This window comes from Phodopus roborovskii, unplaced genomic scaffold (assembly GCF_943737965.1).
Source record: "Phodopus roborovskii unplaced genomic scaffold, PHOROB, whole genome shotgun sequence".
NCBI classification, from domain to species: Eukaryota; Metazoa; Chordata; class Mammalia; order Rodentia; family Cricetidae; genus Phodopus; species Phodopus roborovskii.
The window spans coordinates 23,029,085-23,049,736 of NW_026125281.1; the positions used below are offsets into that span (position 1 = coordinate 23,029,085).

Below are 20,652 nucleotides of genomic sequence, written 5' to 3' on the forward strand. Positions count from 1 at the left end.
CTAACTGAGCTACAGGGTTCTCCAAAGGAACAGCCAGTGAACACGGTGGACAGTGTGCAACAGCCCTAACCACCAGGGAGTGTGGGCAGAACGGCTAGCATGGAGTGAAGAATACCAGTCACAGACTCACGCATCAACGCTGCACCTTCAACACTGCCGGGTACACACAAGGGAGCCAACAACTCAGTTTCATTGTGCTTCGACTGGCATATTGTGGAACAAAGTTCACTAATATAGTTCAAATAATTTGGCTAGCTTTCAAAATTACATTTAATTCCTTTATTAATTTTTAGGGGGAGCAGAGGGATGTTAGGAAGTAGTCCGTCATTAGATGGCGGGAGCTTGGTTGGTTATATTCTGGAAAAAGAATGACACGTTTTCCTTTATTCTCTCCAGAAACGGGTCTGCGAGATTTAAACAGTCTCCAGAAAAATGTTTCCACTGCCTCAGCTGTGACATGGACAGAGGTTTCAGGGGGCTGGGCTTCTGGTGCTGAGGGCTGAGCTGACACTGTCTAGAGGTGACACAGGCGTCCAACACATCATCTGAAATGAGTAAAACATGAGGCGGCTTCAGACAGCTGTTCAGTGAGTCACGTGACATGTCATTTCTGATCATTCGTCCTTTCTACCAATATTGATAGGCAATTACTGAGCACTCAATAAGAACCCAGCCCATGACACACACCACCAAACAAGCCATTTCACAAAAAAAGGGTTTACCAGTCCACAATCTGTTATCTAAGCCCTCTGGGATGGAGTCAAAGATGGAGTCATGTGTGAGCCCTGGTCTCGTGTTCATAAGGTCTTTGGTTCTATCTTCAGCATCAATAAATAACCCAACGCTGTGAGGCCTGATAGGTTTGCAAACGCAAACATGGGGGTCGGAACTCAAATTCATTAAGCATGCTGACAGACTGAAAAATGGCTTCCTATGAATGGGCCATAGAGACAACTGACGAGCTCATCAAGTAAGACCTCTTTACAGATTTGTTATTCTTTTTAATTATGTGTTTTGTATCTGCATGTGGGCATGTGCATAAGTGCAGGTCCCCAGGGAGGCCAGAGGCACCACAGCCCCTGCAGCTGGAGTTACAGACAGTTGTGAACCATGTAGTAACACTAATAAGATATGACAAATATATACTTGACTGTATGAAAATGGTGTGTAAGTAAAAGTATGTAACTAACTACGCATCTGTAGTGTGGCAGGTAAACAAACTATGATATATCCATACAATGGAAGATAACTCAGCTGAAGGGCAAAGGGACCCATCCTCGCCCAGCATATTGCTATTTCTAAAAACGTACAATGAATTTATTGTGTTTACATCATTAATACATTTCCAACACTCTCACATCCACTCATTCCCTTTGAATGGGAATGACTTCTTCTGTGAATTTTTTTGTTTGTTTGGTTTTTTTTTTTTTTTTTGGTTTTTCAAGACAGGGTTTCTCTGTGTAGCTTTGGAGCCTGTCCTGGAACTTGCTCTGTAGACCAGAACTCACAGAGATCTGCCTGCCTTTGCCTCCTGAGTGCTAGAACTAAAGGTGTGTGCCACCAACACCCGACTAAAAATGTATAGCCCAGGCTGGCCTCAAACTCATGATCTTCCTGCCTCTGCCTCCTTCAGCAAATCCTACCAGTGTGTACCATCACAACCAGCTCTTCTGTAATTACTGTCACACACAGAGACACACATGCATACATGCACACACACACACACATGCACAGAGACACACATGCACATACAGACACACAGGCACACACAGACACACATGCACTTATAGACACAGGCACACACAGACACACATGCACATATAGACACACAGAGACACATACACACATGCACACACACAGATACAAATGCACACACACACACACATACACAGAGACACATACACATGCACAACCTGCTAAGTCCATTTAGTACTGTTCATGTGTACATGTATTTAGGACTGAAAGAATACTTTTAAATAAATCATGAGTAAATAAGAAATAGCAATAGGAAATATGAAATATTTAAAATGTAATAATGAAAAGACTACATATTATACTCTATCAAGTATGGAACTTGATAGAGAAGGAAATTTAAAGGGTTAAAAACCACTTTAGAAAATAAGTTTGAAAATTATAAGTCATGCTAGGCAATGGTGGCTACACACCTTTAATCCCAGCACTTGGGAGGCAGAGGCAGGCGGATCTCTGAGTTTGATATGTATGTACATATATTTGTTTCTGAGAACTTCATATATAAGTACTGTATTTACATCATACACAACTCCAACTCCATCCTGTAAGAGGTTAAAAAGAGATGGACAGTGGTGGCACACGCCTTTAATCCCAGTACTTAGAAGGCAGAGGCAGGCAGATTTCTGTGAGTTCGAGGCCAGCCTGGTCTACAGTTCATGTTCCAGGATAACCAAGGTTACACAGAGAAACTCTGTCTCAAAAAAGCCCCTCAAAATAAAAATTAAAAACAAAGGAAGAATATCTTTTTAAGCATCACACTATGTTTTTATCTTTTGAAGAGTTTTCATTATTTATGTGTGCATGAGTGTGAGGTGAGTATATGTGCCCATGAGTGGGTACATTTGTACATTTGCTCAAAGGCCACGTGACAGTCTGTTACATGATGCCCGAGTGTGGACATGCATGTGTTTGGGCTTACTCAACATCACACGCACTTCCAGTACTGAGAAGTACGGCTGCTTCTTCTAAGAACCTCCTACAGTCCAGCAAAGCTTACATGGCTTAAACAAACAATACGTAATTCTACTAAGTATGAGATTTTGAAATTGCAATAAAATTTAAAACATTTTTTTTTTTTACTCTGAAACCACTCTACCAGGCACTGAGAGATTTGCCTACATACATTAATTTTTTTCACAACAGATTCAGAAATAAGAAACTAAACAGAGAGTAAAGTGCTATTGAACATTTTCTCAAGAATATACCTAGTAACTGCCCACAAGCTGAGGGACGAAAAACTAACACATGCAAGTGGCAGCTATTTGTAAGTGTTTTCAAAGACACACTTGACTGTTCTGTGGTAAAGGGATGAACAGACAGCTCACCAGTGCGGCCTTCCCCTCCTGTGCACTCACAGTCCAGCAGATCATGGGTCACACACTGGGAGTTTTCGTGCAACGTGAACAAGTCTTTAAGCTCTTCCACTGAAAACTGGATGTGTTCGGATGACTTGGTCAGGTCTACAACTGCCCCGGAAAGGCCCTGCTTACTGATCTGCCTTTGGTAGATCTTTTCCTCTATTGTACCTGGAGGGGAAACACTCATTAGATTCCCTTCTTGTGTCTATTATTTGTGTTGGGTAAAACGCATTTGTTACTTATTATCTGATAAAAGAGTATATTCCAGACATTGAAGCACAAAGGAAAGAAAATGTTTAAGGAGGTACACTTTTTGTCACATGAAGGTTTTTTTACCTGTAGTCAGGAGTCTGTAAATGTGCACAGGGTGTTTCTGACCATCTCTCCAAACTCTAGACATAGCCTAGACAAAATAAGAATTCTGAGTACAGTAGAAACTGACGGCCCTTACACATAAGCAGTTTGCAGGAGTGTATTTTACTTTAGAGAATTCTGGAGTTCACTAATAGCTCAAGAAACACAGTAGGGTGCCAGCAAGGAGCTCCATGGGTAGAAGCACCGGCTTAACAGTTGCCGTCTGAGGTTTAGAAGCACAGCACGCTGTAAGAGGAACAGCGCCCGCAAGCTGTCCTCCAGTGCGCACACATTCCATGGCATACACCTGCCCTCTTGGCATCTGTACCCTGGGTTCAGAGGGAGGTTGAGCAGCATGTGAGGGAGCTGCAGGAGTCCATGCAACAGTGGCATGGGTATCTTGATAAAACATGACAACCAAGATGCAAAGAACCAAGTTAGCCTGGGCATGGAGGGTCCAAGCAGCTAAGAATTCACCCTTTAAAGTTCCATAAGGCATCTGCAACCACTTTAGGTTCCCTCTAGTTTAAGCATTAACAATGATACTGTGGAGTAAAGCACTGATGTTTAAACCTTGCACACTCCTGCCCAAAATGCCTCTAATTGAAGAGTAATAGCAACACACACAGGGACAAGAGATGCCAGGCTTTCATGCCCTTAACCCATGAAACCTGATAGTGAGTTTCTCTTTAACAATGTCTGCATGTGGCTGTCCCTTATCCTTACCTTATCAAAAGGGGGAAACCCACCAGGTACAGGACGATGCCAGCATGCCCAGCCATCAATTTCCACACAAACTACCTACTGACCTAAAGCTGGCAAAAGAAAATCCCCTAATTGTGAGATAAAGATTTCAAAGAGTACCATTCCCATGAGCAATAAACCAGAGGCCACTTAAAGAAAACGTCTGTTTCTGTCTGTCCACAAGCAGCCTGGATCCTGAAACCAGGGATATTCCCTTTCCTCAACTCCTTTGTCTCCTACTGAGACTTAAGCTGTTCTCGGTGCAGTTTTTATTTCTACAACCATCCTTCAACTTTCCTCACACTGAATACACTTGGCTTCACATGGGGTGAAGCTGACTGACCTCTGGAGGGAATGAAGCATGAATAAATCCATCAGCAGTCATGGAGGCATGAGGTGCCTCCGAACCAACTCCCTACAAAACCCTGAAGAGCACACCTTGCTGGGAATGCTCCGGATGTGCCGTCACTCATCAGTGATGTCCAGACAGCTCTGAGGGGAGGGACACATGGAGCTCGTGCCTGGTCCCTCCTGGACTCTACTGTATGCATTTGCTGACTTCAGTAGCCTTGTAAAATAATAACTGTGAGTGTGGCTGCTTTCCCCAGTTCTCTGAAGCCGAGTAAATCATAACCTCAGCGTTGTCTTAGGACCCCATAGTAAAAACACCAACCGTGGTAAAAATCTCTATGTCAAAACCCTCAAAATACATGAAAGTGGAGTATATACTGAAGAAACCTGGGGCTTCTCCACAGTCTCCTGAAGGAGTTAATGCTGTGGAGTCACTGCAGCTTATACAAATCAGTCACAGCATCCATTTGGTTAACGTCATCCCCAGTGGTCAGGAACTCCCTCAAGCCTAGCTGTACAGTATGACATGAAGCTTGGTTTTCATTTCTCATGTTGGAAGAACAAGCTTCCATTTCTTCATATAGAGGACATGGGCTACTTACATCCACGTGTGGAGATGTTGTGAAGATTAAATAGATGGTAAACAGAGAGCACCAAACAGAGTACTTGATACAAAACAAGAGCCCAGTACCCAACAACTAATTACACGTCATCACATCTGATTTCCTAGGCATATATAATGTGGACTTCATGAATAAATATTCCTACCTGGATGTCAGTAGCCGGGTTCCAGTCAATATCATAGAGAATTAGGTGAGATCCTCCAATAAGATTAAGTCCCACACCACCAGCTTTTGAACTTAATAAAAAAATAAAATCAGTCGAGTATTTGCTATTGAAATTGTCCACAATTTGCTGCCTTTGAGAGACTGGTGTTTGGCCATCAAGTCTTACACAAGCGTATCCATGACGCTTGCACACATCTTCTAAAATATTCAAGGTTTGTCTGTAGTTGGAGACCAAAACCACTCTGTCAACCAAAAACAAAACTTTGTTACATAACGTTTTAAGACAGTATTTTGTTCTTTCCTTTTGTTTTTTTAGTTAAAGGAAAATAGTAACACTGATAAGACAGAAGGAGCAGCAGTGGCAGGTAGAGTGACAAGCAGTTGTCGGCCACCGAGCTGTAGGCCACCTCAGGTTGTCTGGAAGAGCAGTATGTACTCTTAACCACTGAGCCACCTCCCTAATCCAAACACCTTAAACCCTCGCCAAGGCCCCTCAGAAGGAAGGAGTTTACAGTAACGGTGCAGAACCCCAGGTCCCACCTCCATGTAACTAGGGGACTTGCAAAAATGTATTCTTTGAAGAAAGTAAAGCAAATCGACTGGCAGTAGGGGATGTAGAGGCAGGGTATGGTGAAAGGAGGCGAGTGACTGGGTACAGGGCTTACTTTTCGGTGGGACGAAGTTCATGAATTGCTGCCAGGAGCTTTACCAACACCTGCAGTTTCCCAGACTCGTTCCCAGAACACTGGAGAGGGTCGAAACCAGCAGGGAACACAGGCAGCAAGCCTTTGCATAGATTCCTTTCTTCATTGTCATCGCTTGAGCTAAATTCTTTTCCCTGTTCAAACGTGAGTTAATACTGGTTCATGTTTACTGTTTCAATAGGAAGAGAAATGCAAAGCTTACAGGGTAGTCCAGCTACCTGGGAAGTAACCCTTTCGAGGTCACATTACCATTTCTGAAGCATACCATGCCTCCTGCAGAGTTCCTGGTTCTTTCTAAACCCTGATCTCCTATCAACACTTCCGACTCAGGTTCACTGTCCACTTTCCCCATTACTTTTCTCTTGATTTGTAGGTGGCTCACAGCATCTCCCAAGTGACAAGCTAAAACAAACCAACAGTTTCCCGAGTCTTATCAGTTTCTTCATAAGAAGTAATAGTGTCATCAGTAAGTTAACAGAACAGTTTATCTTACCACACATTTTGCTTATAATCCCAGATCTGGGGTGGAGGATATGCTGATACTGAACCCAGGGCCCTATTTACTAAGAGACTCAGGTTACTTTATTCCAAAATGATTACAAGCACCTCTGAAATTCTTTCCTAAAAATGCCTAGTTGACCGAAATACACAGGGTGAGGGTAGAGTGACAGGAATGACAATTCCTTCTTAGGCTAAACAGTCGGAGTGGGCAGGTCTCTTCACGCTTCCCAGTTTACAGAATTCTCTTTTTCTGAGGCTTTGTTCACTCTACATGACTGCCAGCCTGGAAGGCTTCTTCGTTCTGCTGTTATCTCAGTTCTATAAAAGGGCCTGATAAAAGTTTCATCTGCTTATTCTGAGCCCTTTCTTCTTTCAGAGTCTCGGCTTATAGATCAGTCTGGCCCAGAAATCCCAATGTCAAGAGACCCGCCTGCCTCTGCTTCCAGAGTCCTAAGATTAAGGGTGTGTGCCACCATGCCTGGATAGTTTGGGTTTTTTTGTTGTTGTTGTTGTTTTGTTTGGTTATTTGGTTTGGTTTTCTTTATCTTTTTTCACACTATTTCATACTTAACCTTATTTAACTGAGTAATTATTATATGCATTTTTTAACTCCCCTTATGTTCATGTGTGTTATATGTAATTTGACTATTGATACATGGACACAAAATATACTTAGGTCAAGGCATTGATAGAATATGTCAGGTTAGATCTACATAAGTCTTGACCCAGGATTTAGTTTAAATAATTGAGTACGCTTACACTATAAAGAATTGATGATTGGGGTAGACACACACATTTATATACAACACATACACACACCCAAAATATGCAAAAACATTCTAAATTAAGTAACATATTCTGAACCATCATAATTTCTTCCTTTTAAGGAAAATTTTTTGGCCTCGTTCTTCCTGGGCTTCATGCCCAAAATGTTTAATTTTTAGCACTGTAAATAGAATCTGTTTCTTTAAAAGTTGCTTAGTAAATTATTATACTCCAGCCTTTGTAGAGTTACATAAAGCTCACTTCTATGATAAACTAAGTAAATGGGATCCATTGTGGGATGGACCTGGAGAATTCTATTAGAACACTCCATTTTTTTAAGTATGTAATTAATGATCTCGTACATAAGCTAGCATCCACAGTTTGGGTTAGGTCATTTGGGAACATATTTTGATTTTATTGCTTAAAGAATCGAATGAAAGTTTTCCATGGTGAGCTGGAAATACCATTAATGATTATTGTGCAAGTTTTTTTAACCCAGCATTCCACTAGGTTCTTCCCATAATTTCTTGTAAAGCCGTTAAAATGGAATAACAGTCACGAAACAATTATTAGCTCCAAATTCCAGATAAGAAAACCAATGCTCACAGATACAGCTTCAGTACCAGATTTGGCAAAAGTTAAAAAATTAGGAGCAGGGACTGGTGGTGCATACTTATAATCCTAGCTGTAGGGAAATACGGGCAATTAGAATCAGAATTCAGGGTCATGCTCAGGTACATAGGAAATTCAAGGCCAGCCTGAGCTGCACGATGGTCTCAGGTCACAGCAAAAGAACTACAGGTACAATTTTAAGGAACTGATACCAGTCCTAATCCCAAGAATTCTTGCCATGCTGCAGACCACGTTCTAGTCATTAGCTATGCAAACAGTTGGCTCAACCACTCATCATTCAAATTCACACTTATAAAAGGAATCTAATTTGGGAAATGTTCTAGGAGATTACACACAAATATCTCTCAGTCTCCTCCAAGACAGGTTGCTCTGTGTAGTCGCAGCCGTCCCAGAATGAGGCGCAGAAATAGGGGTGGAAACTGAGCAGGTGCGCTCTGTGCAGCCATTCTGGAGGCTGGAGCAGGAAAGTAGCTGGAGCCTGAGAATTTAATACCAGCCTGGACAGCCCCAACAAAACAAAAGGGGGGGGGGGATGACAGTAATCATACTTATTCCAAATAGTTTAAAAAATAATAAAACCAGAAAAGCACTTCATTCTTGGTGTACAGAAAATCTCAATAATTATTAGACATTCTACAGCAGAGCCACACAGGAAGGGCCGGCCACTGAGCATTCGAAACCCTCACGAATGCCACTCCAGGGCCAAGCACAATCCACACAGCCCTCACCTCGGGCCTGGCAGTTTCCACACGACTCACCTTCACAGAACTGAACAAAAGGGAAGGGTGATTGCACAGTTTCTTTAGGGCTCCTATGCAGATGAGATGCGTGCTATTTTCCAGCAGGCCTTGAAGACAAAACCTGACAGACTGAGAACTCAGCAGCTTCCGGTAAAGCTCCGTTTGCAGTGCTCCTGGACGGCAAAAGACGACGTTCTCTATCTTAGGGGGAAGGTATTTATTGATGACTTCCTGAGTTCTTCTGAGGATAAAACGTCCGGTGAGGCAACTGAGTTCAACTGCTCTTCTCTCTCCTAGCTCTTTTTCTTCCTGAGGGAAAAAGAGCAGATGTTAAAAGTGGCATGCACAAAACACCTGTTGCTATGGTTAAAAGGTATATAATAGTTAACTATTATATAATGATAAATCACCATTAATTATTTCCATCAGATTTTAGGGGGACAGAGGGGTAGCTTTTGAGACAAAGTCTACTACATAGCTCAGGCTGGCCTAAAACTCACCTTCCTTCCTGCCTCTACCTCCAGGGTGCCAAGATTACAGTACATACTACTATCAAGCCACATGAGACCTCCTTCAACAGCAGAAATGAAATACATGTATGGGGATAGAAAACCCAACCATAGTATTTGAGAGTCCAACTCAATAGTAGAGTAAGTGCAGGATATGTATGTATGTATGTATGTATGTAGCTCTCAACTTCTTCAGCACCATAACTGTCATGCCTGATGCCATGCTCCCTGACATGATGATAACGGACTAAGCCTCTGAAACTGTAAGGCAGACCCCAATTAAATGTCTTCCTTTACAAGAATTGCCTTGGTCATGGTGTCTCTTCACAGCAACAGAACAGTGTCTAAGTCACCCACCAACTCCAATTTTGCTACCCACATACTCGTTGGTGTGGACCATCCACTGGAGCATGGTGAACCTGCCAGATGCCACATCCTTAAAGAAAACTGATTATCCTCTCCCAGAAGCCATTCATTGTCATTAGCTCCTCAGCTGGGGGTGGGGGCTCAAGGGCCTCTCCATAATGCAATGCTGACTGGATAGATCTTGTACAGAAACCAAGGCTGCTGTGAACTCACTGGAGCAACAGCCTTCCGTGTCCAGAAGACACTGTTCTGCTATGACCCTCCTAATCCCTGGTTCTCACAGGCTTCCCACTCTCTCTTCTGCAGGGAGGGTATGATATGCATGTTCATTGGTGGCCGAGTATTCATTTCAGATACTTGTTCTTTGGACTCTCATCAGTTGTGAGTTCCTTTGTTAATTACCATCCAGTGCACAAATAAACATCTATGAGGAGGTCTGGGTATAAAGATAAGAATAGAAGAAAGCTAGACGCTATGTCCACTTAGCAGAATAACTAACCGCTGGGGCCTAAGAATGCCCCAAGGAGAGGTGCTTGGCCTGATTTGCAATACCTGTGAAGCAGGCCTCAAATCCAATCAGCAAGCACTTGACCACTGCTGCCAGGTCTATGCCCGGTCTACTACTGTATCCTTAGATGCTGACACACAGTTGTTAATGTAGCCCACTAGGCTCACAGCAAAGTAAGACTTTTGATTCTTTTTCTCTCCCAGAAGCCTGCACAGCATCTTCCAGCACTAGTAAAGCTATCCAGCAAAAGAAAGCTTCCTGGTCAGGGCCAACTTGATTTCTCCATGTCCTGTGACCACAGTGTGTGGTTTTACCCTAGGCATAGGGTCTTACCATCAAGTTCTGATGGACAACCAAGAGCAATAGACAGCCTATATTTTGGGAGGATTTCCAGACACCCTTGACCAACAACTCATGGGGAGGCATCACACACCTGATACTGGGCTTTTTTTAGGCAATCTATGGCTTATGAGAGGGAGCTTCTTCCTATGTTTAGACAACTCCAACTTAGCTCATGTGTATGTAATATAATAAATGTATCATATCAATATCATAATAAAGTAAAAAGTTTTTATATAGTCTTTTCAAACATTCTTAGTGTTAGCTATCTCCCCCCCCCCATCAAATGTTTGGTATAATCATTCCATTAACCACAATCCCCTTACCACTGTTTGGTTATTGACACCAAGGGAACCCTGTTCTGAAAATCAGCTTTCATCTGACAGTTGTAATGCTACACATCTTTAAAATCACCAGCAAAGTTTTCTCCCCGCAAGGCTCAGGGAAGGCCAAGAAGAAGGACTGCGAGCTGCAGGTGAGGACGCAGAGCAAGATGGTGTCTTCTGGACAAGCAGAACCACCTCACTCACTCATGCTCTCACAGCAGCTTCGGTAGCCTGCGCGATCAGCCAGTCATCAATACAGCCAGTCCTCAAAACAGCCAGTCCTCAAAACAGCCAGTCATCAAAACAGCCAGTCATCAATACAGCCAGTCATCAATACAGCCAGTCATCAAAACAGCCAGTCATCAATACAGCCAGTCCTCAAAACAGCCAGTCATCAAAACAGCCAGTCATCAATACAGCCAGTCATCAAAACAGCCAGTCATCAATACAGCCAGTCATCAATACAGCCAGTCATCAAAACAGCCAGTCATCAATACAGCCAGTCATCAATACAGCCAGTCATCAAAACAGCCAGTCCTCAAAACAGCCAGTCATCAAAACAGCCAGTCATCAATACAGCCAGTCATCAATACAGCCAGTCATCAATACAGCCAGTCATCAAAACAGCCAGTCATCAAAACAGCCAGTCATCAATACAGCCAGTCATCAAAACAGCCAGTCATCAATACAGCCAGTCATCAAAACAGCCAGTCATACAGCCAGTCCTCAATACAGCCAGTCATCAATACAGCCAGTCATCAAAACAGCCAGTCATCAATACAGACAGTCATCAATACAGACAGTCATCAATACAGCATGGTCTGGGCGAGGGGAAGCCAAGCCCCACCTGTGTTTCCAGAGAAGGACCTTCCCCTGTGAAGAGAATGACCTTCCCCTGTGCAGAGAATGACCTTCCCCTGTGCAGAGAATGACCTTCCCCTGTGCAGAGATGACCTTCACCTGTACAGAGAGGGGCTGCACTGATGGATTTAGCTGGTTGTTCACAAACAAAAAGGACCCATATGGGCCTGTCCATACACACGGAACTGGCAGGACAATGGTGCACAGTGAATATGAATGAAATATGAAATACACTGTGTGCAGGCATAAAATTCTTTTTTTTTTTTTTTTTTTTTTTTTTTTGGTTTTTCAAGACAGGATTTCTCTGTATTGTTTTGGAGACTGTCCTGGAACTAGCTCTGTAGACCAGGCTGACTCGAACTCACAGAGATCTGCCTGCCTCTACCTCCCGAGTGCTGGGATTAAAGGCGTGTGCCACCAACGCCCAGCAGGTATAAAATTCTTACTTTTTTTTTAATTTTACTAGCACAGCACACTATTTACACTTTCGAAGTCATTATACACTGGCCATTACATCAATGTATATTTTAAGTCAAAATATGATGTTAATAAGACATATGCTTAAATTCTTTATAGAATCTTTTGAGCATAAACTTTACAGGGAAATTTAAAACAAATCCCTTATGTATATATTTATTCCCATATATAAATATCCCCCTTATATTTTAGAGTTTAATTTTTGTTACAAATGTAATAAAGCTTTTGAAGGAAAGGTAGAAACTATAATTCTATACAGAATTATAAGAAATCTAAAACAGCTACTGTTGAGCTGGTGAGACAGCTCAGTAAGTAACGAATGCTGACTGGAGTATAAACAGTAAGTAACGAATGCTGACTGGAGTATAATCCCCGGAACCTACAATCCACATGACGGAAGAAAAGACCCAAAAGTGTCCTGTGGCCACACCCAGGCTGTAGCAACCATGCTACCCACCAAAAAAAAAAAAAAAAAAAAAAAAAAAAAGGGAAATTTCAAGGTACTGACTGGGCTGACTTGATGTTTCATGCAATGATGGAACATTTTTTTATTCCTCCAGTGTATTAATATAACACAATAAAATATGTGCTATACTGGGCTGAGTGTGATAGTACTTGCCTTTGATCCCAGCACTTAATAGACACAGTAGATGGATCTCTGTAAGTTGAAGGACAACTTGATCTAGACACAGTAAATTCCAGGCCAGCCTGGCCTACATAATGAAATCCTATCTCAAAATCAAGCCTATTGGTCAGTAAGTAGCTAACACTATTTTTATGTTATATACCATGAACATTTTTTCATGCAATTATTAAATAGTCACATAAGCCATTATTTTATGTTGTTCTGATTTGTGTAACATGCTTATAAACTATATGTTGACAGATTACCTTTGTAATTTAACTTCTCTAAAACAAGATATGGCACTGGAGATGCTGATCAGTGTTTAGATTGCTGGTCTAGCATATAAGAAACCCTAGGTTTGATCCACTTAGCACCTAATAAAACTGTTTTGTTCATGTTTATAATCCCTGGGCTAAGGAAATGGATGGATCAGTTCAAAGTCAACCTGAACTACAGCAAACTTACTCCAAAGCAAACAATAAACAAACAAAATGGGATGTGGTGTTTCCTACTCAGACTAACAGCAATCTGCCTGCCTCTGCCTCCCTGAGTGCTGGGATTAAATGCATGAGTCGCTATGTCTGGGGGACTGAGAGAGAAAGAGAGAGAGAGAGAAAGAGAAAGAGAGAGAGATTTAAATAGTCAAATTTTGTAGCCCACACTACCCTAGATTCCAAAGCATCTAGGATACTTTTAATTTTAGTGGTGTTCTTTTTAGTGATACATAGAACAGTGGTATCGATTATTGATGGTAGTATCTTAGATTTAATAAAATGCATATAAGTGAATACCAAACTTATGATTCTTCCAGACACACTGCTCTTTAAGAAAAAAAAAATCATTGAAGTAAATTATACCTTGGAAGAAGAAGGTTCTCTTGAAATAATGATGGGCTCTTCATATATTTTCCTATAAGATGACAAAGAGCCTAATATTCCTGGATTAACAAAATCAACTAATGCAAAAAACTCTTGCAAATCATTCTGAACTGGGGTACCTAAGGAGAGATAAAGTGATGAGAAGTTAAGTTTGTTTTATAATCACAGGTCTCTGTACAAAGTTCTTCCCTGAGAGCAATAAATACAAGCAAACACCCTAAAACTGAGGAAGAACAGCCAAATCAAAGTTTAAAATGTCAAGACCCATGTGAATGTTTACATCTGGTTTAGCAAAGTGTCTGAGGGCAGGCTCTGGAGTCTGGCTGCTCATGTTCTGAACCCACCTCTCCCCTTGATAGCCCTAAACAGGATATTTACACCCATGAAACAGGGTGTAAGAGCTGTCCCCTTTGGCTGAGGGACAGAGCAGCCAACCCACATAATATACCTACGTATTGGGCTGCTAGTCTTGATAACCACGAGGAGGGCGTTGGGTAAGCCACAGTCTGTGGCACTTTCATCATGGCAACCCTGACAGACCAATATGCTTACTACTTATCTAATCCTAACCACTTTCTGATCAACACCAGCTGAAGGCTTTTGTGTAACAATGGGCCAGAAAACAACAGGAAACAAAAATGAAAATCTCTCCCCCTATGGAAAAGTGAGTATCACCACAAGTTCATATGCAAACTTGTACCTTCACAGAGAGAAACATCACTTTTGGAGCAAATGTCCTACCGTTATAAGACCAAAGAACTGGCTCACAGACCCAGCTCAGTTGCAGAGAGCTTACTCGGCAAGGCCCTCTGAGTCACCTGAGCAAAGTGCATGAGCTCACCGAGACAGAAGCAGCGAGCCCTGGACCACACAGGCCCGCACCAGGTCCTCAGCGTACATATTATAGATATTAGCTTAGCATCTCTATGGGACTCCTGACTCTGGGAACAAACAGCTTGAGTCTCTGACTCTTGTCCTCCTGCTGGACTGCAACAGCCAATTTTGATAAATAGTATTTGTTTTTGTTTTGGGGAGGGATTTGTTGTTGTTTGTTGCTATTGTTGTTGTTTGTGCTTTTTTCCAGACAGCGTTTTCTCTGTAGCTCTGGAGCCTGTCCTGAAACTCACTCTATAGACCAGTATGGCCCTGAACTCAGAGAGACCCTGCCTCTGCCTCTGCCTCCCAAGTGCTGGGATTAAAGGGGTTTGCCACCACTGCCTGGCTCCGATACAATAGCTTTTGCTTCATCTTATTATATTTTATTCTGTCACATTTGGTTATTCTCTTAGGAGCCCATACTTTTCTAATAAGAGAAAAAAGGAGGGGACTGCAGGGCAGGTGGAGAGGAGCTGGGAGGGGTAAAGAGAGGGGAAACTGTAATTAGAACATACTGTATGAGAAAAGAATTTATTTTCAATTCCAAAATATTGAAAGCAGAAAAAAAAAATCCTAGGTTCAGTCCCTAGCACTACAAAAATGATAGACAGGGACAGAGAGATAGATGATGAGTAGACTCAGACAACTCTAAGGACAAAACAAAACAGCCATAACTCTGGGCAGTGGTGGCGGAGGCCTTAATCCTAGAACTCCGGAGGCAAAGGCAGGCGATCTCTGTAAGTCTGAGGACAGGACAGGACAGCCAAGGCTACACAGCAAAACCTTGTCTTGGGGGAATATGTGTATATATGTGTGTGTGTGTATACATATGTATACACACACACACACACACACACACACACACACACGCATTTTTTTTTTTTTAAGAAGTTAGAGCTAGTTTTTATCCAAATTCAAAGCCCCAAGGGCAAAGTGACATGGACAGGAAAGCAAAAAGTATCAAGTCTGACAAAGTAGGGCACAAAGGACAACAGCAATCCCTCTGTGAAGCCATCTGACGGGTGACCAACAGAGCATTGCTCCTAAGGAAGAGCAGAGCTAACCTCCCCCTGACGAGGAGGACCTCGTGTGGAATGTGAAACTAGCAGGTGGCTTCTCGAGGAAGAAGTCGTGAGGCGCTGTCTGCTCTTGTTAAGCACAGCTATCTGATATCCAAGTGAGGAGAGATCTACTCACTCCTTGCCTGCAGCTCTTTTTAAAACCTTCCTTTTCCACTCCTCTTCATGTCCCCTCCTTACTCAGAGCTAATCTTTTCATTTTATAGCTGCGATGCTGGCCTCACATTGAACGGTGCAGAGAAATAATCACATATTGTAACCGAGTCCAGCCACTGCCCCCCACGGCTCTCAAGATCCACGTGGTCATGAAGCTGGAGGGAGCCATTCAGTTCCTCAAACAGCCAAAGACACAAAACTCACCTGCATTAAGCTTTCCATTTCTCCAATTCCATGTTTGCTTTAAGAACAAAATTTTATAGGTATTAAATACCAGCTTCTCTACAATTTTCATGTTACTGTTACATACAAAACTCATCTACTAAACATGGATTGGACATCAAGATACTTATATTTGACAACAATTATTTTTATCTTTTCCATCACTAATTGACTAAATTACTTTAAAAAAAAAAAAAAAATCCAGGCCCAGGAAGCTACTTCAGTAGGTGAAGGTGTGGCCAAGCCCAAAAACCGAGTCCCATCCCAGGCCCCACACAGTGGAAGGGACAGAACAGACTCCCACAAGTTGTCTTCTGACCTCCAAAGCACATGCTCACCCTCCCCCCCCCCCACACACACACACACACAAAACAAAAATAGATAACGGGTGATTTTAAAAGGTGTTAAAAACAGAGCTTAATGAGGAGAATTGCCTGAGTTCTAGGCCACTAGGGATACTGTGTCTCACGTAAACAAATCCTTATGTTTAAAGAGCATTAAACATGTGGGGGTCACTAAGCTGTCCTTGAACTTGTGATCAATCACCCTGCCTCCTCCTCAGCTGCTGCAGGATCAGGAGTATACTACCACACCTGGCTAGAAATTATTGTCTTGTTTTGTTTTTGCAACAAAGTCTCAATGTATAGCTCTAGAACTCACTATGCAGAGAAGGCTGTCCTTGAATTCAGGGACCATTCTCCTGACTCTGTCTTCTGAAAGCCTGCGTCACAGGTGTCCAGGATCACCCTAGCTCAAAGTTACTCTTAAAGTATAGTTTTAAAAATCACCGCTAGTAATGGCTAATAGAAGTCCTACTTCACAAATAAGTAAAGAACTGAATTGTTTAAGGAGGTGTGCTACCCCAACTTGCTAAGAAAGGAAGGCAGAGTTGGCCCTCCTCTGTTCTTTGGGATATATTCTATCTGTAAGAAGACGTAGAGAAAGAAACTGGCTGTTTATAGCCCTTCCCTCGTCCCATTATGTCACAGAAGGGCTCTGGCACGCATGAAGAACAAGATCACACAGAGGCCACGCCTGCAATTCATTCCAGAAATGTACAGCCCAGTAGGGAATGGGGGGACAGAAGGATGCTCGGAGGTTAAAAGCATCTTCTGCTCTTTCAGAGGACCTGGACTCAGTACCCAGCACCCACATAGCAGCTCACAGCCAACAGAAACTCCAGTTCCAGGGCATCTGTGTCCTCTTCTGGCTCCCATGCACACATGCACACGCTCACACGGCACACATTCACAGAGATATACACATACATGTAAACAAAATCTCTTATGAGCAAAATGACAGGGAATGGAACCTTGAGTAGAAAATGGAGAGATTGGTTAAGCATTATTAGAAATGAATAAAACTTTCTTCCTTCTCCTGCCAGAATGGCAAACTGAAGACTGGTAATGTATCAAGATGAAGTATGAGAGGAAAATTATGTTGAGAAACTCAGATTCAATAGACTCTAAGTTAGGCCTTAAGCTAAAAGGAGCAGACAAAATGGGCTTCTTGTATTACACGTGGTCTCCCTACCTTTCCAGACTGGCTGGAAGCTTTGGCTAGCACTAAGCCATGCACATATAACACACACACACACACACAGAAAAATAGCTGGAAGTCTGAAAAGCCAACCACACGACAGGGAGTCCTAACGACACACATCCACTCCCCTGGCCTTCCCTCACAGCTCTGTGACAGGGATGCCATCTCATCCCTATTTCACAGACAAGGAAACCGAGGCACTGAGGAGTCACGTAACTTCTCAAGTTACACAGCCTCACCGCCAGACTGAAGCCAAGCACAGTTCAGCCCCATCTCCTACATCCTGTACAATGCTACCACTAAATGTATTCCTCAAGGGACCAGAAACAGGGCTGCACAGAACCAGACAGGGATTGGAAAATTCGGAATCAATTAATGCAGGCTTATTCATATGAATTCTTTTTATGTCAAGCATCAGATTATAAACTGTAAAAGTTCATTAGACAAAAATCCCACCATGTCTTCCCCAGAGGGGCTACTAACCCGTCAGAATCACTCTCTTCTCACAAGGGAGGCTGAAGAGGGCTGCCGTTGTCTTAATGCTACTGTTCTTCAAACGATGCCCCTCATCACAGATCAGAAGGTCAAATTTTATTGTCTTAATTTGATCTAGGGAACGAAGTAGCATTTCATAACTGATGATAAGAACAGAGTAAAATGTGGATTTGATGAATTCCTCAACTTTGTGGTCCTGAAGAGAGAAAAATAAGATTTAGTAAACCATAAAATCAAACCTAACCAACATATTTTGCCCATCAGTAACCAAAGACAGAATCCATTTGCTCTTCCTGTCTTGGTCCCGCTGGGCTACGTCGAGATGGTTTGAGCAGCAGGCAGTGCCAGCCACTGACCTAGTTAAGTCATTTTGTTGCTTTTCCTTCCTTCTGAGCTCTCCCCTCCAAGTGCTTTAGATCCCACAAACACGGGGCCTGACCGACATCTTAAGTCAAAGGACCCAAACTACCCATGAGCAACAGCAAAGCCCCACACAGCTGATCCTAACGTAACTCTAAGTCAGCCCAGGAAGGCGCTGACCGCTACCACAAAAGCCTCCTTCTTCCTGGATTCACTAGGAAGTCCTCTGGCTCACATGATGGACAGGCAGATGTGACCTATCTTCCTTTAGAACCAGCATACTAATCCCATCCTAGGGCTCCATCCGAGGACCGTATCTAATCCTACACTCCCAAGGGTCCCATCTCCTGAAATAAAAGCATTGCCAGCTCCTGGATGACTTCACTGGTTCACTTACGATATTTCTCAGTATTCAGTAAAACAAAAGAAATCGTCAACATTTTATTATAAAATGAATTCACAAGGTGGCTGACTGTATACAGAGCTAGCAGGTAGCTTCTGCTCAGGCCCGCCCTCCCAAATACTGGCACATACCCCTGGGGTCACTGTCTATGAACCCAGAGCAAGCAGCCTTGCCCCTGCCATGGCACCCCAGCTGGACGTGTCTACTCAATCTACATCAAAGGGGTCTATGTTGCCCCCATCCTCAAAGGTGTGTGAAGACACTACCTTTTCTGCCGCTTGGCCTTTGAGTCTCTTCAAAGACACTGCCATGCTGTCTCTCTGTGCCAGGTTATTAATAACTCTTGTAAGAAACTCTGTAGTCCCCAGTAACCCAGCCCAATGTCCTCCTGAACCACCTGTCCACATACTAACCCTGACTTTTTCAAGCTATAGCTAATGTGTTCTAAGCACTTTTAATGTAAACTGGGTTAAACTATGATGTAGAAAACATTATATGAATACTGTGTGTGCGAGCATGCGTGTAGGCTGGGGTCTCACACAGCTCAGGCTCGCCTTAAATTCTGCACCCTCCTGTCTGAGCCCTCAAAGTTCTGGGATCACAGACATGTGTGCAGCTGCATTTCCAACTCATGATATGACTTGATCACACTGCAAGAAAATGAGTGCTCCCACATTGAGAGTCAGTGCCTGAGTATGTGAATCTATGGTACCAGAGGTAACCATGCCACAACAACTTAAAATCAAAGCATAGGTCAAAATTCCACCTCCATGCAAGAGGTGTGTGCATTATACACACTCAAAAGACTAAAGGTAAATTGGTGACTTAAAGGCTGGGAGTTTTAAGGATGGTGAGGGCTCAAACCTTTAAAAATTGCTTACCTGATCAACAGTGAATGTCTTGATCCTTTCACTGCCCAGCCATTTTTGAAATTCTTTCCTCCAATTATTCACCAAGCTTCCAGGGGTGACAATAAGTGTCTTCTTGATTACTGGCTTGCCTCCATAAGGTCCCTGACACTGTAGGGTCCAGATGAGCGAGATACATTGCAATGTTTTTCCTAAACCCATTTCATCAGCAAGAATAGCACCACATTTGCCGTTTGCCCTGTTAGAAACAATTACACTTTCTTGAATCACAATGGGAAACTATTTCATGCCCTGATATCATCAAAAAGAGAAACCTGGTAATAAAACCCTAGAGATTAGTTTAGTGTTTCACTTCTGAATCTTTGACAATTATAACCATTATATATGTGAACTAATAACCAAAACACGAATCTGAAATTAAGGACCTGAATATACACCCTCCGTTACTGTCAGCTATAAATAGTTGAATACTAGAAATGAATTCCAACTTTATACCTAAACTGGGATAATTTAACTATAGCTATGTTCCTCATCACTAACATTTGAACACATTTAATCAATTTCAGTATTAGATATCAAAAAACCAATCAAAATATATTGAAATTTTAGTCAGCAAGATCTGAGATGAGATTGTAGTAAGAACTTATCACTTCTGACAGACAATGGCATCCTCAGCCAAAATAGGTAGAGGTCTGACATCATACAATTAACATAACTTAGAATGAAAAGGCATTAGGAGATTCTTTATAGATAACTGCATGAGATTTAAAAGTTACAATGTCCAATGGAATTAAGGATATGACTAAAAATATGTGTATAGTTTGTTAAATTATGTTCTATTAGAAATAAGAATTAATAAGCAGTATCTGGAGAAATGGTTCCACTTGCAGCATAAATGGAAACCTAAATTCAATCTCACAACCTATGTAAAGAGCCAGGCATGGTGGGACACACTTGTAATCCCAGGGCAGTGGAGGCAGAGACAGGCAGATCCCCAGGACCCAGTCTGCCAAATTGGCAAAGATCAGCAAGAGGCCATATCTCAAAACACGAGGTTGATGATACCTATGA

At 42.4% G+C, this 20,652-nt stretch overlaps 1 protein-coding gene across 1 annotated transcript in view; it reads right to left on the minus strand.

Annotated features, from left to right (window-relative positions):
- Positions 1–266: 266 nt before the first annotated feature.
- The window catches only part of Rad54b (RAD54 homolog B), a 63,629-nt gene continuing 43,243 nt past the window's right edge, over positions 267–20,652 (minus strand). The window contains exons 8-16 of the mRNA XM_051198148.1: positions 19,594–19,819; positions 17,938–18,145; positions 13,559–13,698; positions 8,709–8,999; positions 6,013–6,185; positions 5,328–5,589; positions 3,447–3,513; positions 3,078–3,278; positions 267–545 (exon numbers count right to left, since the gene is read on the minus strand). Coding sequence (XP_051054105.1) covers positions 328–545; positions 3,078–3,278; positions 3,447–3,513; positions 5,328–5,589; positions 6,013–6,185; positions 8,709–8,999; positions 13,559–13,698; positions 17,938–18,145; positions 19,594–19,819 — 1,786 coding nt within the window. The 3' untranslated portion in view covers positions 267–327. The remainder of the gene's footprint in view (positions 546–3,077; positions 3,279–3,446; positions 3,514–5,327; positions 5,590–6,012; positions 6,186–8,708; positions 9,000–13,558; positions 13,699–17,937; positions 18,146–19,593; positions 19,820–20,652) is intronic.